Source organism: Aethalodelphis obliquidens, unplaced genomic scaffold (assembly GCF_003676395.1).
Source record: "Aethalodelphis obliquidens isolate GAN/ISIS:26980383/991018 unplaced genomic scaffold, ASM367639v1 scaffold2, whole genome shotgun sequence".
NCBI classification, from domain to species: domain Eukaryota; kingdom Metazoa; phylum Chordata; class Mammalia; order Artiodactyla; family Delphinidae; genus Aethalodelphis; species Aethalodelphis obliquidens.
This window is the reverse complement of record NW_020837946.1, coordinates 22936686-22956773: the sequence shown is the minus strand read 5'-3', so window position 1 is coordinate 22956773 and position 20088 is coordinate 22936686. Positions and strand designations below refer to the sequence as shown.

The 20088-nt window shown below is 37.3% G+C and overlaps 1 protein-coding gene across 1 annotated transcript in view; it reads left to right on the top strand.

The window, feature by feature from the left end:
* Positions 1-20088, top strand: part of LOC113625332 (sperm-associated antigen 16 protein-like) — a 187770-nt gene that overhangs the window by 92013 nt on the left and 75669 nt on the right. The window contains exon 3 of the mRNA XM_027115800.1: positions 3586-3712. Coding sequence (XP_026971601.1) covers positions 3586-3712 — 127 coding nt within the window. The remainder of the gene's footprint in view (positions 1-3585; positions 3713-20088) is intronic.

The window sequence follows — 20088 nt, the reverse complement described above, 5'->3', positions numbered from 1 at the left end:
ATACAGTGCACAAGGAATTACATAAGTAAAGTTACCAATAATTCAGACAAAAAGTCCTCTATATTTTCAGTCAAATTACAGAAATGCTGTATTTCTTTTTTTAATAAATTTATTTATTTTGATTTTATTTATTTTTGGCTGCATTGGGTCTTCGTTGCTGAGCGCGGGCTTTCTCTAGTTGTGGCGAGCAGGCGCTGCTCTTTGTTGTGGTGTGCGGGCTTCTCATTGCGGTGGCTTCTCTTGTTGTGGAGCACGGGCTGTAGGCACACGGGCTTCAGTAGCTGTGGCATGCAGGCTCAGTAGTGTGGCTCGTGGGCTCTAGAGCACAGGCTCAGTAGTTGTGGTGCACGGGCTTAGTTGCTCCACGGCATGTGGGATCTTCCCGGACCAGGGCTCAAACCTGTGTCCCCTGAACTGGCAGATTCTTAACCACTGTGCCACCAGGGAAGCCCAAAATGCTATATTTCAAGTTGATTTTACATAATAAAATAGAACAACAAAAGAGCTAAAGCATTTTATTATGATTTTATAAGACAATAGATGCAGATGGAAAGCAGACTGAGAAATATTAGGAAAAAAGTGAAATCAAAAACATAAATAAAGGTTTTTGATTGCTCCCTCTTCACAGACACACAAATAACCACAACTAAGAATTATAAAGAACAGGTATGAAAAATAAATTTTATATATATATATATATATATATATAAGGATACAAGGATTATAGAGAAAATGTTAAATGTAGAGGAAAATGAGACAAAATAAAACATAGCTGGTGTTCTTAAGGGGGAAAAAACAAAAAAAAAGCAGAATAAATGGAAGAGAAAAACATAAAGATATAGTGAAAGAATAACTACTTACTAGGATAACAAAAGTCTAAGATGGAAATTGCTATCAAGCCATGCCATGGTGAAATTTCTGAACTCCAGTGTTTGCAAAAGAACTGTTAGGGCTATGGGTGTGAAAAGCAAATCATCCACAAAGGAAGTTAGGCAGGAAAGGGAAGAGAGATTCGGCTGGCCTCAGACTTTGCCCCTGGTATGAGACAGTGAAACATTCCTCCACAAACATTGGAGGAGGAGAACTGATGTTCCCAAGATATTGCAACCATTCAGAATTGCTCTTGAAGTACTGAATAATCAAGAAAATATATAAAAGTATGGGTTCAGAGGATTAATTTAAATAGATATTAATTGAACACTAGGAGGATGGGAGGCACTGAGCAACACTGGGATTTGTGATTACTGATCATATGTGTGTGTTATAATTTTTGACATTGTAAGATTAACAAAATGATTTCAAAAAATTGGTAGGTGAATAAAAGAAAAATGGGAGGAATTATATACATGTTATAATTATAAACATTTCCTTTTTAAATTATACTTTCTATAAATGAAATATGACTAAAAATAACATACTTAATATTTTCTTAATGTGAGGATGTTTTTTAGAGAATGATATTTCATAATAAACTATTGACTTTCTTATATAATTTAATTTAATAATTTACTACATTATATAATTTTCATTTTTTTATGAAATCAATCTCTCTTTTTCTCTGTCATAGAGCTATATCTGGAGCAATTACTCTAATAGTTAAAGATGATTATGTCAATATAGTGGGCTTTGGAATAAACGTTTAAAGAAATGTTTTATACTTATATTTTGAGAATCATTAGAAAACAGCAGGTAAAATTTCTGCATAAAACAGTACTTCTTTAAAAATAAAAGAATTTATCCTGTAAGTTTTAGCACACATCTCAAAAAAATGTCATAACTAAAATCTGAGCATATTTACAAATATCCAAATATATTTTTGAGGGGTCAGGTATTAAATATTTTACGCTTGTGAACCATATGGTCTCTCATAACTGTGCAACTCTGCTGTTGTCATGGGAAAGCAGCGATAGACATGTGTAAACAAATTGATGTGTTCCAATAAATCATTCTTTGCGAAAATAGGCAGCCAGCCATGGGCCATGGTTTTTGACCCCTGGTATATATTGACCTTTCATCAACCTTAATGATCAAAATATTATCAGCCTCTCTCAGAACTATTAAGATAAAGAAACAGATACAAAATGGCCCTGATTAATGAATTTATTGATTTTATTTCCTTGTTCCTGACATTAAGTACTATAATACTTCACTTTGATATGAAAAGTCTCAATCAAGGGGCAAAACTGAGTAACTTACATACATATCCACATAAATCTTAATATTTTCTAACTTCTCAAAAAAGCCAAAATTTAAGTAAGGAGGAACTAACTTTGCTCCAAACAGTTCTTAGATGTTATGCTCAATATGACTCCTTCCCTTGCCTTTTACATTTACAACCTTGGTCAAAAATCTCAGATTGTCGAAGCTAGATTGTACCTCTCAGTGTATCAGATTAAGTGATCTCATTCTCACAAGAAGGACCCCTACTGCCACTGAGGTTAATAACTTCTCTATGGTAACCCTGCTAGTTCTTGTCAAAGTTAGGACTGGAACCCAGGCTACCAGCTCCCATAGCAGAGTTTTTTCCACTCCACCATACTGTCACATATGGCATGGCTCAAGCCAGACAGCCATCAGCTGATCAGAGCTTAATGAGCTGGTTATCATACTAGAAATGTACCTATATTGACACCTCTGTTCTCAGCATTATTAGTTATCCTGTTTCTTCTCTATTTTTAAAGTAGGTTTATAAATAAAGTTAATTAAAAGACAATCAAACATTACAAATGAGAAGTGATACTGCTCTATGAATATATCCTGCTTCATTAAGAAACAGTCCTTTCATAAAATGGCAAAAGGCAAAGCTGCAGTTATCTTTCCTTATGAGTTATTTCTAATCATTTAAATCAGTGGTTCTCAGACTTCTGTGAGTATCGAATCAACTGGAGAGCTTGTAAAACACAGACAGTTGGGCCCCAGCCCCAGAGTTTCTGATTCAGTGGGTTTAGGATGAGGCCCAACTTGCATTTCTGATATGTTCCCAAGGGATGCTGATGCTGCTGGTCTGGGTAAAACACTTTGAGAACCACGGGTTTAGATTTGTTAATTCACACTTCTGCTCAGGCTCCATCTCAGATCCAGTGAAACAGAATGTCTGGGGCTTGAGGTGGAGTATCTTCTAAAAGTATCTCAGGTGATTCTAATGTAAACCCAAGCAGCTGAGGTGGGGGTGGGGCGGGGGGAGGAAGAGAGACTGAGTAACTTAAAGAAGTTTCTCTGGTCTTCCCATATTATGAAATGTTTTCTTCCTCAGTGTATTCCTTTATGAGATGGGAACAGTTTTTAAGTAGTCATTTCATGATAAGGAATAAATGAGGTAGTATAAAGATGACTTTACCAACTGACTTTATAAATTGAATGTAATTTAAATTTAGTCAATTTTATGCTGCTAATTCTTTAAAGTGCTTAGAATATAAGGTGGTTGTAGAACTCTCCTTTTAAAATGTTATTTTTGTACATCTTGCCACTTGTAAAGCTACTTTATGCCTCAGATACTTGAACTATCTTTGTTAGCATTATATAGACAGCATAGAAACATGTAGCGCTAAGTCCTATAGCTTTAACTCTTACTGTTTCTCTATACAGTGAAAGATGCAGATGCACTTTGTATGGACATACAGACTCTGTGAACAGCATCGAGTTTTTTCCTTGCTCCAACATTCTTCTCACAGGTTCTGCAGATAAGTCCCTGTCTGCATGGGATGCAAGAACGGTAAGCAAATTATCAACACTTTTTCCAATTTTGGTAGGTCTAGTTACTCTTAGTCACTTTTCAGGTATTAGGTACAATTTATGAAGTAATTGTACAGGGGCATGTAGGTTAAAAGAATGGTAATAAGTTCCTATTTACAAGATCTTGTCTATGTGCTTTTATGTACCCTGCCTCCTAAAAGTAGGACTATAAAAATAATGTAATTACTTCATTAAACATTAATGCAACAATTTTTTTTTTTTTTTTTTTTTTTTTTGCGGTACTCGGGCCTCTCACTGTTGTGGCCTCTCCCATTGCGGAGCACAGGCTCTGTACGCGCAGGTTCAGCGGCCATGGCTAACGGTCCTAGCCGCTCCGCAGCACGTGGGATCTTCCCGGACCGGGGCACAAACCCGTGTCCCCTGCATCGGCAGGCGGACTCCCAACCACTGCACCACCAGGGAAGCCCAACAATTTTTTATTGAGATAGAAACTCTGCTGATACATTACGTATGACAGGGAAATGCATAGCACCTCTCCTTAAGGACTTTGTAGCTTGGAAAGGAAGGAGAAATGAGATTTTAATGCAATGAGGTATGTGTTAAAATGGAAGAGGATACAAGACACAGGGGAAAAGCAAGAAGGAGAACTCTTATCTGCCTAGAAGGCTGTGGATGGCTCCCAAGAGGAGGCTGTGCTTGAGCTGAGATTTGGAGGGTAAGTAGGATATACCAGGTAATCTCGAGAAGGTGGATTCCAGGAAACAGCAGTGCATGTACAAAGCCATAGAAGTATGAGGCTACAAAGGCATATTCTGAGAGTAATAATATGTTTGAATAGAGCTTAAGGAAGGAGGAAGAAAAAACAAGCAAGAGTATACAGATGGACAAGGACAAGATCATTAAGTATCTGATTGAAATTTTATAGTTTTCAGAAGGAGTCTATTAAAGCATGTTAAGCAAACAGGGTAACACAATCAGGTTAGCCTTTTAGAAAGATTAATTTGATAGTAGAGTTAAGGGAGTCATTCTCATATAGGAGGCTTGTACAGTAGGCTGTGAGCAGGTGAGAATTTGAACTAGGAGACTGTGAGAGTATAAAGGAAAGTATGGATTCAAGATAAGCGGTTTAACTCTTACAATTTGAAGAGTGACTGGATGTGGAGATAATGGGAGGAAAGAAAAGGGGTTTAAAGGTGACCAACAGTCCCAGTTTATCTAGCTAAGACTGAGAGTTTTCTGGGTTGTGGGATTTTTCAGTGTTAAACTAGATAATCCTGGGTTACTGTGGCTTCAGAAGTGAATTAGATGTGAAGAAATGGAGATGGAATTTGGGAACTACACTTTCAAAGAGTTTGGCTGTGGAGATGAAGAAGAGAAAAGTCTATACCTGTAGGATCCAAATAGAGGTCTCCCTTGTTCAAATAGGAGACAGCATGTTTATTTGCTTAGCGGTAGGGCAGAGGAAGGGATTAAAGATTCAGGAAAGAGCAAACACAACTAATTGAGCACACACTTTAGTAATTTGAGGCATGCCAAAATATGCAAAACAGGGTCACCATATTTGTTCTTAGCAAAATTTGATGAGGATAATGTAGAAGTCTATACTAAAAAGAAAAAAAATCCATATTTTATGGTTCGTGAGTCAGGAAAGAAATGCAACTTGTAATGTTTCCCATTTATCTTCCCCTACACAATGCATGATTGACATCAATAAAGGAATATGATGATGAGCATCCAGATAGTATGAACAGGGACCCAAGTTCATTATGGGAGGCTCTATTTAGTCCTCTGAGGCAAATTGATTTAGGATAAATAGAGAATAAGGCGACCTTAGGTTCACTTATTATAGAAAAACAGCTAATGGTAGAATGATAAATACCTTAGACACAACTTCACATGTTGCAGCATGTCAAGAGGCAGCAGTCAAGGGGCACTGTGGGAAAAGTGTATCAGCCATGAATTAAGAGTAAAATCAGAATGATTTGTTGTTGGGTAAAAAAGGTGCCACAACCTCCTTCTTGCTTTAAAATAGCTTAGACCCTGGTGCAACAGAATTCACTCCTGCTAATGGAGCATCCATGAAAAAGCAAGATTTTCAATGCATTTAGCCTAAATACTTACATGTGAAGTGTGTATAAAAGCCATTGGTAAAGGAAAACCCACAGAGAAAATATTAATTTAGTAGTGACCTAAATTTTATGCTCATTTTCTTTTGATATCAGATTTTTTTTTTGTCTGTCTCTCAGAGTGCTATAACTGAATGTTATCAGAAAACATGTCTCTTATTTATTTTCTTTCCTGTGAAAAACTGGAGCACTAATGCTTGGAAGTAAAACTGCTCTTACAAAGAGAAGTTGCCTCTCGTGTATCTGCCTTAAATGCCTAGAGTTGCTTGTAGATGGTGGCCTTCCTACCTCTTGTTGGGAACTCCTTGTATACTGGTCTTATTTCCTACAATATGTCTGAGAGCGGGAGAAAAGAGGGATTCAGCACAGCACAGCGCATTTAGCATACAGCAGGATAGCATGTGGATTGAATGTATGTCCATAAAAAGGTTGTATTTCTTTAATCAATATTAATATATATTTTTCAAATTGGCTTTAATGGCAAATTAAAATTTTTATTATTAATGTTATGATTACAATTTTATTAGTAGTATGCATGCTAGGTTTATAGTCATTAATACTAGGGAAAGGACTCTAAAATACTTTGGTATAAATAAAATGTTCATAAATTATGGTAAATACATCAATGTTTAGAAATAAAGTTCATTTAGTTTATTTTCTGAAAATATTTCAAACCAGATGTTAAAATATATATATTTAAATTGGTATCTATATAAAATAGAATTAGCATGTAAAACAAAGGGAAATTCACTTAATTTAGGTTATTAATAATTAGACAATTCAAGTTGTTAACTAAATGTTATTATAAAACACTACAAATAATATATGACAGCAACTCTAGAATTAAACAGAATCATTTCACTTGAGTTGCATTAGCAATTCCGGTGACTAGTTTCAGATCTACCACATTTTTTTTAAAACACAAAACAGAAAAAAAAACACTGAAACAGCCAGATTTTTAAAAATTCATATTTTATATATAGTTTTTTTTACATCTTTATTGGAGTATAATTGCTTTACAATGGTGTGTTAGTTTCTACTTTATAACAAAGTGAATTAGTTATACATATACATATGTTCCCATATCTCTTCCCGTTTGCGTCTCCCTCCCTCCCACCCTCCCTATCCCACCCCTCTAGGTGGTCACAAAACACCGAGCTGATCTCCCTGTGCTATGCGGCTGCTTTCCACTAGCTATGTACCTTATGTTTGGTAGTGTATATATGTCCATGCCTCTCTCTCGCTTTGTCACAGCTTACCCTTCCCCTCCCCATATCCTCAAGTCCATTCTCTAGTAGGTCTGTGTCTTTATTCCTGTCTTACCCCTAGGTACTTCATGACATTTTTTTTCTTAAATTCCATATATGTGTTAGCATATGGTATTTGTTTTTCTCTTTCTGACTTACTTCACTCTGTATGACAGACTCTAGGTCTATCCACCTCATCACAAATAGCACAATTTCGTTTCTTTTTATGGCTGAGTAATATTCCATTGTATATATGTGCCACATCTTCTTTATCCATTCATCCAATGATGGACACGTAGGTTATTTCCATTTCCGGGCTATTGTAAATAGAGCTGTCATGAACATTTTGGTACATGACTCTTTTTGAATTATGGTTTTCTCAGGGTATATGCCCAGTAGTGGGATTGCTGGGTCACATGGTAGTTCTATTTGAAGTTTTTTAAGGAACCTCCATACTATTCTCCACAGTGGCTGTATCAATTTACATTCCCACCAACAGTGCAAGAAGGTTCCCTTTTCTCCACACCCTCTCCAGTATTTATTTTTTCTGGATTTTTTGATGATGGCCATTCTGACTGGTGTGAGATGATATCTCATTGTAGTTTTGATTTGCATTTCTCTAATGATTAATGATGTTGAGCATTCTTTCATGTGTTTGTTGGCAGTCTGTATATCTTCTTTGGAGAAATGTCTGTTTAGGTCTTCTGCCCATTTTTGGATTGGGTTGTTTGTTTTTTTGTTATTGAGCTGCATGAGCTGCTTATAAATTTTGGAGATTAATCCTTTGTCAGTTGCTTCATTTGCAAATATTTTCTCCCATTCTGAGGGTTGTCTTTTGGTCTTGTTTATGGTTTCCTTTGCTGTGCAAAAGCTTTGAAGTTTCATTAGGTCCCATTTGTTTATTTTTGTTTTTATTTCCATTTCTCTAGGAGGTGGGTCAAAAAGGATCTTGCTGTGATTTATGTCATAGAGTGTTCTGCCTATGTTTTCCTCTAAGAGTTTGATAGTGTCTGGCCTTACATTTAGGTCTTTAATCCATTTTGAGCTTATTTTTGTGTATGGTGTTAGGGAGTGATCTAATCTCATACTTTTAAATGTAGCTGTCCAGTTTTCCCAGCACCACTTATTGAAGAGGCTGTCCTTTCTCCACTGTACATTCCTGCCTCCTTTATCAAAGATAAGGTGACCATATGTGCGTGGGTTTATCTCTGGGCTTTCTATCCTGTTCCATTGATCTATCTTTCTGTTTTTGTGCCAGTACCATACTGCCTTGATTACTGTAGCTTTGTAGTATAGTCTGAAGTGAGGGAGCCTATTTCCTCCAGCTCCGTTTTTTGTTCTCAAGATTGCTCTGGTTATTCGGGGTCCTTTGTGTTTCCATACAAATTGTGAAATGTTTTGTTCTAGTTCTGTGAAAAATACCAGTGGTAGTTTGATAGGGGTTGCATTGAATCTGTAGATTGCTTTGGGTAGTAGAGTCATTTTCACAATGTTGATTCTTCCAATCCAAGAACATGGTATATCTCTCCATCTATTTGTATCATCTTTAATTTCTTTGATCAGTGTCTTATAATTTTCTGCATACAGGTCTTTTGTCTCCTTACGTAGGTTTATTCCTAGATATTTTATTCTTTTTGTTTCAATGGTAAATGGGAGCGTTTTTTTGATTTCACTTTCAGAATTTTCATCATTAGTGTATAGGAATGCCAGAGATTTCTGTGCATTAATTTTGTATACTGCTACTTTACCAAATTCATTGATTAGCTCTAGTAGTTTTCTGGTAGCATCTTTAGGATTCTCTATGTATAGTATCATGTCATCTGCAAACAGTGACAGCTTTACTTCTTCTTTTTCGATTTGGATTCCTTTTATTTCCTTTTCTTCTCTGATTGCTGTGGCTAAAACTTCCAAAACTATGTTGAATAAGAGTGGTGAGAGTGGGCAACCTTGTCTTGTTCCTGATCTTAGTGGAAATGCTTTCAGTTTTTCACCATTGAGGACGATGTTGGCTGTGGGTTTGTCATATATGGCCTTTATTATGTTGAGGAAGGTTCCCTCTATGCCTACTTTCAAGAGGGTTTTTATCACAAATAGGTGTTGAATTTTGTTGAAAGCTTTCTCTGCATCTATTGAGATGATCATATGGTTTTTCTCCTTCAATTTGTTAATATGGTGTATCACATTGATTGTTTTGCATATATTGAAGAATCCTTGCATTCCTGGAATAAACCTCACTTGATCATGGTGTATGATCCTTTTAATGTGCTGTTGGATTCTGTTTGCTAGTATTTTGTTGAGGATTTTTGCATCTATGTTCATCAGTGATATTGGCCTATAGTTTTCTTTCTTTGTGACATCCTTGTCTGGTTTTGTTATCAAGGTGATGGTGGCCTCGTAGAATGAGTTTGGGAGTGATCCTCCGTCTGCTATATTTTGGAAGAATTTGAGAAGGATAGGTGTTAGCTCTTCTCTAAATGTTTGATAGAATTCACCTGTGAAGCCATCTGGTCCTGGGCTTTTGTCTGTTGGAAAATTTTTAATCACAGTTTCAATTTCAGTGCTTGTGATTGGTCTGTTCATATTTTCTATTTCTTCCTGATTCAGTCTTGGCAGGTTGTGCCTCTCTAAGAATTTGTCCATTTCTTCCAGGTTGTCCATTTTATTGGCATAGCGTTGCTTGTAGTAATCTCTCATGATCTTTTGTATTTCTGCAGTGTCAGTTGTTACTTCTCCTTTTTCATTTCTAATTCTATTGATTTAAGTCTTCTCCCTTTTTTTCCTGATGAGTCTGGCTAATGGTTTATCAATTTTGTTTAACTTCTCGAAGAACCAGCTTTTAGTTTTATTGATCTTTGTTATTGTTTCCTTCATTTCTTTTTCATTTATTTCTGATCTGATTTTTATGATTTCTTTCCTTCTGCTAACTTGGGTTTTTCTTTGTTCTTCTTTCTCTAATTGCTTTAGGTGCAAGTTTAGGTTCTTTATTCAAGATGTTTCTTGTTTCTTAAGGTAGGATTGTATTGCTATAAACTTCCCTCTTACAACTGCTTTTGCTGCATCCCATAGATTTTGGGTCATTGTGTCTCCATTGTCACTTGTTTCTAGGTTTTTTTTTTATTTCCTCTTTGATTTCTTCAGTGATCACTTCATTATTAAGTAGTGTATTGTTTAGCCTCCATGTGTTTGTATTTTTTACAGATCTTTTCCTGTAATTGATATCTAGTCTCATATCGTTGTGGTCATAAAAGATACTTGAAACAATTTCAATTTTCCTAAATTTACCAAGGCTTCACTTGTGACCCAAGATATGATCTATTCTAGAGAATATTCCATGAGCACTTGAGAAAAATGTGTATTCTGTTGTTTTTGGATGGAATGTCCTATAAATATCAATTAAGTCCATCTTGTTTAATGTATCATTTAAAGCTTGTGTTTCCTTATTTATTTTCATTTTGGATGATCTGTCCATTGGTGAAAGTGGGGTGTTAAATCCCCTACTATGAATGTGTTACTGTCGATTTCCCCTTTTATGGCTGTTAGTATTTGCCTTATGTATTGAGGTGCTCCTATGTTGGGTGCATAAATACTTACAATTGTTATATCTTCTTCTTGGATCGATCCCTTGATCATTATGTAGTGTCCTTCTTTGTCTCTTCTAATAGTCTTTATTTTAAAGTCTATTTTGTCTGATATGAGAATTGCTACTCCAGCTTTCTTTTGCTTTCCATTTGCATGGAATATCTTTTTCCATCCCCTTACTTTCAGTCTTTATGTGTCTCTAGGTCTGAAGTGGGTCTCGTGTAGACAGCAAATATATGGGTCTTGTTTTTTTATCCATTCAGCCAATCTGTGTCTTTTGGTGGGAGCATTTAGTCCATTTACATTTAAGGTAATTATCGATATGTATGTTCCTATTCCCATTTTCTTAATTGTTTTGGGTTCGTTATTGTAGATCTTTTCCTTCTCTTGTGCTTCTTGCCTAGAGAAGTTCCTTTAGCAGTTGTTGTAAAGCTGGTTTGGTGGTGCTGAACTCTCTCAGCTTTTGCTTGTCTGTAGATGTTTTAATTTCTCCATCAAATCTGAATGAGATCCTTGCTGGGTTGAGTAATCTTGGTTGCAGGTTTTTCTCTTTCCTCACTTTAAATATGTCCTGCCAGTCCCTTCTGGCTTGTAGAGTTTCTGCTGAAACATCAGCTGTTAACCTTATGGGGATTCCCTTGTGTGTTATTTGTTGTTTTTCCCTTGCTGCTTTTAATATGCTTTCTTTGTATTTAATTTTTGACAGTTTGATTAATATGTATCTTGGCATATTTCTCCTTGGATTTATCCTGTATGGGACTCTCTGTGCTTCCTGGACTTGATTAACTATTTCCTTTCCCATATTAGGGAAGTTTTCAACTATAATCTCTTCAAATATCTTCTCAGTCCCTTTCTTTTTCTCTTCTTCTTCTGGAACCCCTATAATTCGAATGTTCGTGCATTTAATGTTGTCCCAGAGGTCTCTAAGACTGTCCTCAGTTCTTTTCATTCCTTTTTCTTTATTTTGCTCTGCAGTAGTTATTTCCACTATTTTATCTTCCAGGTCACTTATCCATTCTTCTGCCTCAGTTATTCTGCTATTGATACCATCTAGAGTATTTTTAATTTCATTTCTTGTGTTGTTCATCGTTGTTTGTTTCATCTTTAGTTCTTCTAGGTCCTTGTTAAATGTTTCTTGCATTTTGTCCATTCTATTTCCAAGATTTTGGATCATGTTTACTATCATTATTCTGAATTATTTTTCAGGTAGACTGCCTGTTCCCTCTTCATTTGTTAGGTCTGGTGGGTTTTTATCTTGCTCCTTCATCTGCTGTGTGTTTTTCTGTCTTCTCATTTTGCTTATCTTACTGTGTTTGGGGTTTCCTTTTTGCAGGCTGCAGGCTCGTAGTTCCCATTGTTTTCGGTGTCTGTCCCCAGTGGCTAAGGTTGGGTTCAGTGGGTTGTGTAGGCTTCCTGGTGGAGGGAACTAGTGCCTGTGTTCTGGTGGATGAGGCTGGATCTTGTCTTTCTGGTGGGCAGGTCCACGTCTGATGGTGTGTTTTGGGGTGTCTGTGGACTTATTATGATTTTAGGCAGCCTCTCTGCTAATGGGTGGGGTTGTGTTCCTGTCTTGCTAGGTGTTTGGCATAGGATGTCCATCACAGTAGCTTGCTGGTCGTTGAGTGAAGCTGGGTGCTGGTGTTGAGATGGAGATCTCTGGCAGATTTTCACCGTTTGATATTATGTGGAGCTGGGAGGTCTCTTGTGGACCAGTGTCGTGAAGTTGGCTCTCCCACCTCAGAGGCAGATCACTGACTGGCTGCAGCACCAAGATCCTTGCATCCACATGGCTCAGAATAAAAGGGAGAAAAAGTAGAAAGAAAGAATTAGTAGAAGTAGAAAGAAAGAAAGAAGGAAAGAAAGAAAGAAAGAAAGGAGGAAGGGAGGAAGGGAGGAAGGAAGGAAGGAAGGAGGGAGGGAAGGAAAAAAAGAAAGAAAGAATATAAAGTAAAATAAAATAAAGTAAGATAAAATATAGTTATTAAAATAAAAAAAAATAATTGTTAAGAAGAAAAAAAATTTAAAAAAAAACAAAACAAAACGGGTGGATAGAACCCTAGGACAAATGGTGGAAGCAAAGCTATATAGCATAAATCTTGCTCTCAAAGTCCACCTCCTCAATTTGGGATGATTCGTTGTCTATTCATGTATTCCACAGACATCAAGTTGATTGTGGAGCTTTAATCCGCTGTTTCTGAGGCTGCTGGGAGAGATTTCCCTTTCTCTTCTTTGTTCTCACAGCTCCCGGGGGCTCAGCTTTGGATTTGGCCCCTCCTCTGCGTGTAGGTGCTGGAGGGCGTCTGTTCTTCGCTCAGACAGGACTGGGTTAAAGGAGCCACTGATTCGGGGGCTCTGGCTCACTCAGGCCGGGGGGGGAGGGAGGGGCGCGGAGTGCGGGGCGGGCCTGCGGCGGCAGAGGCCGGCGTGACGTTGCACCAGTCTGAGACACGCTGTGCGTTCTCCTGGGGAAGTTGTCCGTGGATCCTGGGACCCTGGCAGTGGCGGGCTGCACAGGCTCCCCGGAAGGGGGGTGTGGATAGTGACCTGTGCTCGCACACAGGCTTCTTGGTGGCGGCAGCAGCAGCCTTAGCGTCTCATGCCCGTCTCTGGGGTTCGCGCTTTTAGCCGCGGCTCGCGCCCGTCTCTGGAGCTCCTTTAAGCAGCGCTCTTAATCCCCTCTCCTCGCGCACCAGGAAACAAAGAGGGAAGAAAAAGTCTCTTGCCTCTTTGGCAGGTCCAGACTTTTCCCCGGACTCCCTCCCGGCAGCCGTGGCGCACTAGCCCCTTCAGGCTGTTTTCACGCCGCCAACCCCAGTCCTCTCCCGGCACTCCGACTGAAGGCGACCGAAGCGGACTGAAGCCCGAGCCTCAACTCCCAGCCCCGCCCGCCCCGGCGGGTGAGCAGACAAGCCTCTCAGGCTGGTGAGTGCCGGTCGGCCCTGATCCTCTGTGAGGGAATCTCTCCGCTTTGCCCTCCGCACCCCTGTTGCTGTGCTCTCCTCCGCGGCTTCGAAGCTCCCCCCTCTGCCTCCCGCAGTCTCCGCCTGCGAAGGGGCTTCCTAGTGTGTGGAAACGTTTCCTCCTTCACGGCTCCCTCCCACTGGTGCAGGTCCCGTCCCTATCCTTTTGTCTGTTTTTTCTTTTTCCTTTTGCCCTAACCAGGTACGTGGTGGTGGTGGGGGAGGGTTCTTGCCTTTTGGGAGGTCTGGGGTCTTCTGCCAGCGTTCAGTAGGTGTTCTGTAGGAATTGTTCCATGTGTAGATGTATTTCTGGTGTCTATGTGGGGAGGAAGGTGATCTCCGCGTCTGACTCTTCCGCCATCTTCCAGGTTACTTCTATATATAGTTTTTAAAGGGTGCATGTTATTTATATAATATGAAATTATTAGCTTTTTTATTTCACAATGATTTGTGAAGAAGTTAAAAATAAATTTATTTTTGTAGTTAAATATTATGAGATGTTGAAAACAGTAACCAGGATAGCTGTAGTTTTTTTCTGTGTAATAGTAAAAAGTGTACAACATATTGATATGGATGGTATTATTAGACTTGTAATATCAACCACATCTGTAGTATTCTGGTATTCTCCTTTTTTATAACTTTTATATTATGTTAATTCCTTGATAAATGGTAAACTGTCAGGTGGTACTGAAAGACTGAATGTAAAGTGAGATGAATGACTTCCTTCACAGTAAAGCAAAAGCAGAACATGTTGTCACCTCAATGTGATCAACTAGTATTGAGAAATTTTCTAAAATATTTTTTTGATGAAACATGAATGTGACCAGTGGATTATATTCCTATAAATAAGTTTTAAACCTCTTTCTCCCATTCCCAAACATATACTAGTCTTAAATCATTAACCTAATCTAACAGCTTATTGTCAAAGATAATGAATGTGGAGACCTCTAAGTCAGTCTCTAAGTCAACTGGACAGATCGGCTCTGAATTTTGTGGGAGACAAGGAAAGGAGTATAAATCTTTGTAATTACCAAATGGAGGCTATTAAATAACTTTCAGTTTGGAAACTCATGAAATTGCTCTGTTTTATAGGACTACATGCAGAGTATTTTTCCTCAAAGTTATGAAACAAAGTTATTTTATTAAAATTAAAAAAGAAGATTGTAATATTGTCAGAAAATGATGTATAATATAGTACATTTAATGAAAACTTATAATGCCGTCTCAAAAAGCGACATGAAGGGCTTCCCTGGTAGCGCAGTGGTTGAGAGTCTGCCTGCCGATACAGGGGACACGGGTTCGTGCCACGGCCCGGGAAGGTCCCACATGCCGCGGAGCGGCTGGGCCTGTGAGCCATGGCCACTGCGCGTTCGGAGCCTGTGCTCCGCAATGGGAGAGGCCACAACAGTGAGAGGCCCGCGTACTGAAAAAAAAAAAAAAAAAAAAAGCGACATGAAAAATTCAAATATACATCAGTGATTTGGAAGCCTATTTAAAATAAAGGCCGAGATTATTAGTCATTCACAAGTCCAATGAAAATATTAAGGATTTAGAATGTTTTTGAAAAAAAGAAAAAAAAGAATGTGCTCACTGTACAGTAAAACAGAGAATAGAATGAGTAATATGTCTGTGAGTTCAGAGCTAGGCTGACAAAGATCAGAGTTGCTGACATTTTGCCTCTTGCAATGAATCAGACACACAGAGTTCATGGCCTGGACTGCCTTTGGTGTCCATGTCTTGCTGCCTAGACTAACTGCAGGCTCTAGTCCAGCATACTGTGTTGTCCCAACTTAGCTGTAGCCAAAAGATCCAGTAACTGACCACTCTGAGTTCCTATGAAGTGAAAAAACTGAGAACTCACCAAAAAAGTTACTCTTGGGTCCTGTGTGGTGCTAACCCATTGTGGACTCCACAGTTCAACCTGCACCCTGCCTAGGCTGTTGTTCTCCTCAGATGCTATCTGGTGAACTCTTAAAGGAGCCTGACATTATTCAGAAGCCCAAATGTGGAAACAAAGGCAAAGATTGTACCTTCTCTCTCTAGGTTTTATTCCTCAGCCACATTCAGCTTAGTAATATTTATTGAAGATCTTTGTGCCAGGCAATATCCTGGGTTCTGGACTGTTGACTGTGACAGAGTCCCTGCCCTCAGTGTACACACAGTCTACTAGGAAGCAGACATGAAGGGAAATTATCTTAAAATTAAAGGTAGTAATTGAAATATACTTGATATAAACTCAATATAACTATAGCTTTGGCTTCTTGTGCCAAAGCTCACTATTCCAAGAGGTGATTTAGTGAATAACACTTATTGAATACCTACTATGTGCCATCACTTTACCTGTAACAGCTATGTAATGCTTAATGGAATCATCATTATCATCTGTATTAGGAACTGAAAAAACAAAGGCTCAGAAGAATAAAATATGTTGCTCAGATCAGCCAATTGGTCAGTGCAAGAGTCAGGACACAGGCTGACTCTCCAAACTCAATTCTGTATTTTTATTTTACGGCCTCTAGTTTTAGTTGGTTCTCACTGGCAATCAGAATAGTGTTAAAATGGCATTTCAGTAAGAAAAGATAATTCAATATGCTTACATCTTCAAAAATATTTAACACTGTAATTCAATGATTAGTCAGATCTATGCTTGGATTTAACAACTATCAGATGTGCAAATGATCCCTCACAAAGACACAAAACTCTGAAGAAAAAAGTGCATCATGGTCTGTAGCTATCAATTTGGATAATGGATTTTCAAATTCATCCAGTTATGCAGTGGCATTTTTGTTAAAATTTGCTAGGCATTTCTCCCCTCCTGAGGTTGATCAGTTGGTTTTATAAAGTAACTAGAAGTTTTCAAATATTTTAAAACAAAGTAGAAAATTCTTTTCCTACATTTTTAAGGGTTTGACTCAATAGCTTTGAAAGGTGATCGCCCTTACATATTGGCAGGGGAAGCACTTCCAAACAATTGTTATCAAATGCTCCATAGAGCAAGTTTCTTTTTAAAATGATTCCTTTTTTGTTCACTGTTAAAATGTCACCTTTACTTTGATGGAATGATTAACTTTATTATTATTTTCAAAAATACTTGCTTTATAGTACATGGCTAACAAATGCTTATCAAAACATAAAAGGTCAAGAAATTAGGAATACTTGTGTTTTGGTGAAAAAAGCACATGACTCATCTTTAAGGTCAACTTTAAAATACATGCTTTGCTAAAATGTAACAATGAAGTTCCCTGAGGGTATGAAACATTTTCTTGGACACTGTCTGATTCATTACAAAAGATTGTGAAGATTCTAATCATCAAAGGATCTATTTGAATAAAATTAAGCAACTTAAAAATACTCAGTGTTCCAAACTGCAATAATATGTTGCAATACAAGAAGAAAGCTTCACTCCATTGTTTTCCATATATTGTGATGCACCTTGCTTTGGAGACCTCAGTTCAAAGACCTTTACATATGTTATACAAATGCTATGCAAAGCTTACTGCTCCCTCACTAAATAAATGTCAGCTACCATCAGTTATTAAACTCACTATATACCAACCATGTGGAATTAGCTAGTATAGCGCAATTATCTTTTCTTTCGAAAAAACCTTTGCTCTTTTTTTCTAGCTAAAATACCACTTCCTCCCTTCAAATGGAGAGTCTACTTCTATTCTTAAAGATTTACTTATCCTTCCCTAAAAAAAGTTCTCCATTTTGCCCCTGTGCGATTAGGTGTCTCAAGAGGCAACTAAGAAAATTTTATACCACATAGAATTTTGCCTTTTTGGGGGGTAAAGTACTTAAAATGTTGAACTTGACAAATGAGGTATTTTTTTTTTCCACAAAAAGACAAACCCTACCAATTTGCTGACTTTTTTGTAATAACTAATGGTTTCAGTAACATGGTACCAGCAGTTGTGTTTGAAAAATAAATGTGCTTAATTGTGTTTCTATAGAGTCCTTGGCTTAAATCTATGTTATCTTGCATGTATGTCAGACAGTACAGCACAGTAATAGCACACAGCCATTGTGCCTGGATTCAAACCCAGATTCTGCTGCTTATTGGCAGTGTGGCCTTGGCCATAATTGCCTAAAATCTGTGTACCTCAGTTGCCTCATTTGTAAAATATAGTCATAGCCCCTATCACATAAGGGTATAATGGGGATTAAAGTGCTTAGAAAATTGAAGTGCTTAGAAAATTGACTAATACATGTAAGAACTTAATATATTTTACATATACTTATAGAAACTGTCCTATATCACAGTTGTTTACCTACTAATATTTCTCTAACATGAAACTCTGAGCACTCTTCTATACTTTCACAGCCTTTGGCATAATAGATGATCAATAGTTGTTGAAGGAAGGAAGGAAAGAAGGGAGGGAGGGAGGAAAGGAGGAAGAGACCAAAAATCAGATGTTTTGCTTTTTGGGTAGGAAAACATTTTATCTGAAAAAAATCACTGTTTTCTAAAAATTAAAAATAAGTATTTTTTAAAAAATAATCAAATAATCCTATAGTAAATAAATCAATTTAATATGTTATAAGGTTTCAAAAGATTATTTATCTCATAAAATGCCACAGTTCTTTTTATATCTTGTATACACCATATAATATCTTTGCAGACATAACACAAATACCATCATTCTTTTTCTCTTATCCTTTGCAGTTAATATAAGTAGCATGACAGTGGCCAGCAGTGGGAAGACTAGATTTTTGTATCTGGTTGTCAGGCTTTGAAAAAAGTCATATTTCAATAATGGAAACAATGATTAGTAATGACTGTGTATTCCTAACAAACATGGATAGATTCGTTTTATGGGATTATTTCAATTCTGTAAGAGTTAGAAATAAAGTCATACTTCATGCAGTTTATTTAAGTTGAATCCAATAAAGATGTAGAGTTGAGGTAAAAGAAGGTATAAGAATAAGTAAAATCCCTAACCAGTTGTTTAGGATAACTTGGATATTCTTGACAAGATAGCACTGCACTTTTGTCATGGTTAAGACACTGCTTTGCACTTACATATTGAATTGTATGGATTGGGTTGAATTCTAGGATTAGTGGGAACAATCCAAAGGAAAAATACAAGATATTAACAACTCATCCTTTGAGTAAAACTAATACAGGCTAAATTTTCTCAAAAACATTTTTCCATATGCTTGCCCAATTTTTATTTCATGGCTGAAATGGGTTATTTGTATCAATTTTAAAGTATTTATATTATTAGAAGAGAAATAATTATCTAGGAAGGTATGAAATTTAGTATGGTAGATTCCTAAATTCAGTTCTTCTTAGGTCATTTAATAATAGCTGAAATAGGACTTCCCTGGTGGCACAGTGGTTGAGAGTCCGCCTGCTGATGCAGGGGACCTGGGTTCGTGCCCCGGTCCGGGAAGATCCCACGTGCAGCGGAGCGGCTGGGCCCGTGAGCCATGGCGACTGAGCCTGTGCGTCCGGAGCCTGTGCTCTGTAACGGGAGAGGCCACAACAGTGAGAGGCCCACGTACCCCCCCCAAAAAAAAAAAAAAAAAAAATAGCTGAAATAAAAATAATTAGCATTTACTCTGTCAGGCATTTTAGACACATGGTTATATTTAATGATCATGCAACACTGCAAGTTAGAGAATATTTTTACCATATTATAGCTAAAAAAGCTAACATCTCTGAAGATCAAAGATGTTAAATAACTTTTTCAAAGGTCTACAGCTATAAGTGGTGGTCTTGAGATTGGAAACCTGTTCCTTCCAGCAACAAAGTCCATATCCCTTTACCGCTACATCCTATCTCTATTTTAACATGATATTAAGTAAAACTTGATTATTGAAAGGCATTTGTAAGCATCTGTCTGTGATACTGAGTTTTATACTCTTCCGTATAAAATGAAAAACTTCTAAGTCTAATTCTACTTCATAACCTTGCCTCTTTTATCATGATGTATGTTCTTAGGGAAGAGTAAAGACAAATGTAGGATAAAACATAATTACTTAGTTTAATATCCTTGTAACAATCGTATAATATGCTCCAAAGTTAAACAGAGATGTTTTTTCATTCCCTCTTTTGATAATGCAAATGACTGTTTCTTACTTTCATTCAGATTGCCAGTGAAATTATATGGATAGATAATTGGTGGAAGTTAAAAACCAAAGGAGGGGTATGGATATCACCATTTTAGATGTGGTTGAACCTAGGTGTGGTCTCTTGGCAAAAATAAATTTTTGGCCCTATTTGAATTGAATAAGATATGGGATTATCATGTAAGAATATTGAGGGTAACTTAATCATAGAATGTGTTTGACCAAAAGGAAATACCTGTGCATTGCATTCAGCCCTTTCTGCCTTAAATAGAGTATAGAGAAAAATATAGACTTTGAAGTCAGATAGAATGGAGTTTGAATCTAGGTTCTGTCACTTCCTGGTTGTATATAGTAAGGCATGATATTTAATATCTGTAAAATTCAGCATTCTCTTTTTAAAATAGAAAT